General features: G+C 45.6%; 1 protein-coding gene across 1 annotated transcript in view; it reads left to right on the top strand.

Moving 5' to 3' along the window:
- Positions 1 to 303: 303 nt before the first annotated feature.
- LOC104464555 (F-box/WD repeat-containing protein 8-like) overlaps positions 304 to 3,237 on the top strand; it is a gene marked incomplete at its 5' end in the record, with an annotated part of 6,552 nt that continues 3,618 nt past the window's right edge. The window contains 1 exon segment of the mRNA XM_010077294.1: positions 304 to 431. Within this exon segment, the coding sequence (XP_010075596.1) occupies positions 304 to 431 (128 nt within the window).

Raw genomic sequence — 3,237 nt, forward strand, 5'->3', positions numbered from 1 at the left:
TTCAAAAATTGACCTGGAGAAAATCTGTACAGTGAGAGCCGTACCCGTCTGATACTGGTTGCCAGGAGCCCTTCATCCCTGCCTCTGGATGGATTCCAGCATGAAACTGTGTTTTTGAGGATGTTTTGTTGCTCATATTAATAGAGATAGACCTGTGTCTTGGTTATTATGTGTTAGAATATTGAGAAATGAGTCCTGCAAACCCTCTCTGCCGGTGATAACTCTCTTCTGCTTTATGCTGCAGCACAATGTAGTTGTTGTGCTCATGCTGCATTTAACCACTGTTGGTTCCCTTTCTGCCAGGTTCTTCTTTACAATCTGGAAACAAGTCAGTGTCTGAAGAAGATGGGCAACTCCATGGGTGATTTTACATGCGTCAACCTCCGGAACAGTCCTCCAAACATGCTTGTTACAGGCAACAAAGACAGAAGGTAGGTACTACCAAGAGCTGTAACCCATCTCAAATTAGCTTCCTTCCTGTCCTGCTGTCCTACAGCTGGACCTGCTAGAATTGGTTTCTCCTCTAATGTTTCAAACGCAGCCTGCGTGAACTTCAGGAACAAAATATTAGGTAATAGTTGGATGTGGCTGCCAGTGTGCTTTGTTTCAGAAAGCTCCATGGGAAGACTTTCTTTTTAAGCCATTTGGTGGACACAGTTGGTGTACAGCCCAGCGAGACCACTTGGAATATCTTCCACTTCCCCACCACCACCCGCAAAATTAGTTTGGCATTTAAAAGCTCACTTTCTGATATTAAAAAAATAACCTAAGGGATGAATCATGTAGGATGAGATGGGTCCGTCTGCCAAATGATGTCAAGAGTGTATTTCAGAACACTGTGATGTCCCTCAGGTGACAAAAAAAAAAAGCGACTTTCATATGAACAGATTCCAGGTTCTATTTAGCTGATTAGCAGCTTTCTCTTTAACTCCTTGGCTTGGGGAGTAGGATTTTCCCAGCATAATATCTGGTGCCAGGAATGGACGCGCTGGGAACAGTCAGTGCGAAAGGATTAAAGTGCTTAAAAAGACCCTTTGAGTCCAATTTTTAGATTTTTCTTTTTTTTGGCGAGTTGTTTGTGGGGTCTGATCCAGTGCACCAAAGGAGATGTGGGATGGCGAGGAGCCAGTCTCTAATGGCTCCCTGTTCCTTCCCTCCTCCGTTCTGCTCCGGGCAGGAGGCTGCAGGTGGTGGGCTGCTGTGGTGGTGGGTATCAGCTTGTAAGGCGGATACTTCCCTCTGCCAAATCCCAGACCTCTGTCCCGCCAGTGCAGCAGCTTGCAAAAATGATTATTTTGTCAAACAGCTTTTTTTTTTTTTTTTTCCTTTTTGGTGAATAGGCAGCGCAAGCAAAGCTCACACTTTCTCAACAAAGAGGATAAAGGAAATATCTAAAGTTTGACATGTGTAATTGAATCCTTGGGAGGTTTTTTTCCCTCTAAAAGCAGATAATTGATTTTCCAAAGCACCCCAGTAAAACTGCCTCCAATTTTGATCTCTTGCACAATGATGGGAGAGTGGATAAAGTTGGTATCCTTTAAGTGGGACTGAAATTTACTCCCTTCATACTAGAGTAAATGTCTGAGCCCTTTCCCCTCCAGAAAGCTTTTCAGTTTTTTCAGCTCAGGCATTGGCTGAGTTCAGGGGTTCACCATCACTGAAATAGGAAGAATTTAGGAATCAACAGTTCAGCGAATAAGTTGGGCATCCAGGAGACAAGGCCACGTGTGTCTCAGAGGTCGGTTGCCCCCGTGGTGCTGCGTGAAGGGTGTTAATAGGTGCTGGGCATCCCCAGGCTTCAACCTCCGTAGCCCTATCATGGAGCAAGTGGATTTAACAGGGACCTTGCCACGGGAATTCAGGCTGCCCAGCAGGGAGGTGTATGGCTGGAAAGAACTGCAGCACTTTCCCAATTTTACTAGTCTATTATTTTATTCAAAGCCATAATTTTGAAAAGTAACACAGACCACCCTGTTGAAGTGAAATGTTTGTGGTAGGGCCTGTAAAATCTCTTTCAAAACTTGTATTCCTTGCTCTAAAGGCAAAATGAGCTTACTTCTAACAGGAGGGTCAAAACCCGGTCCCAAGAACACCTTCCTTCCAGCTCCCTCGAGCTGGTTTGGATCTGACGTGCTCCCACCGAGCCCAGCTGTTGAGGCAGGAGTCGGCGGCCGTGCCAGGGCTGTGTTAGAGCATCACAGTGGATTTGCAAAATGCTTTTTCCTTTTTTAATTTCTTTTTTCTAAGCACATCTGAACAACTCAAGTGTGCCCCTTAATTCTTCCGAGGGTGTGCCAGGATGGACACCTGCCTGAAACCTGGGCCCTTGTTAATGAAATAAGCAGGACGCAGTCAGATCTGCGTTTCCAGCTGTGCTTACCAAACAGAAGCAGCTTGGATTGCCGCGCCGAACACACGCAGTAAGACGGGGAGAGCACTGGGTGTGAACACTTCCAAAATCCCCCATCCTTACCCAAAGCAGAGCTCTCATATGGAGCCAAAGCTTCTCTCTGCTGGAGTTGGAGAAAGCAAAAAGTCCTTTTCCCCGTCAGCACTGTGTGATGGGGTTTTCTTCAGGGTGACTGCGGAGCCACGCAGCGCGTGCTCCCCGCTCCGTTCCGGCACGTTTGTCTGCGTGTCGGGTGGATGTTGCTCTGTTGGAGGTTCGGACTGTTCTGGGGCCTTTTATTTCAGTTGCTGAAATGTGTTATTTGTAAAATCATACGATGCGATCTGCATTTGAGAAAGGAAAAGGAAGGACTTGCACCACCATTAGGAGCGTAGCAGGGGTATGGAAGAAAGTCCAGTTAATGTGTTGGAACAAGTGTGTTTTGGCCTTTCCTGGAATTAATGTCTACCTGATGGTTTCAGTCTTGATAGCCATCAGCTGGGAGAAACTTGGGCTTCTTTTCAAATCTGAGATCAGTATTTCCCCTTTACTTCTATTTTCTCTCACTGCATTTCTTTTTTACTCACTTATGTACTTCACTTTATCTCTTGATATGTAAGGACCAAAGAACACACTCCTTTGTGATATGTGCTGGGTTTAAAACTTAACACCATTAGCTTTAACTGGTTTTGTGGACTTGTTGCAGTGGTTGAGATCCTAAGCTCTCTTTCTACAGTTCTGCTTCGAGCGCATCTTCAATATGTTTCTCTTCAAAATGGCTTGTCTGAGTGATCCGTAATTTCTGAAACCCAGATGTACCTAGAAGGTGCCCGCAGTCAGTAGCTGGG

This window comes from Pterocles gutturalis, unplaced genomic scaffold (genome assembly GCF_000699245.1).
Source record: "Pterocles gutturalis isolate BGI_N339 unplaced genomic scaffold, ASM69924v1 scaffold32828, whole genome shotgun sequence".
NCBI classification, from domain to species: domain Eukaryota; kingdom Metazoa; phylum Chordata; class Aves; order Pterocliformes; family Pteroclidae; genus Pterocles; species Pterocles gutturalis.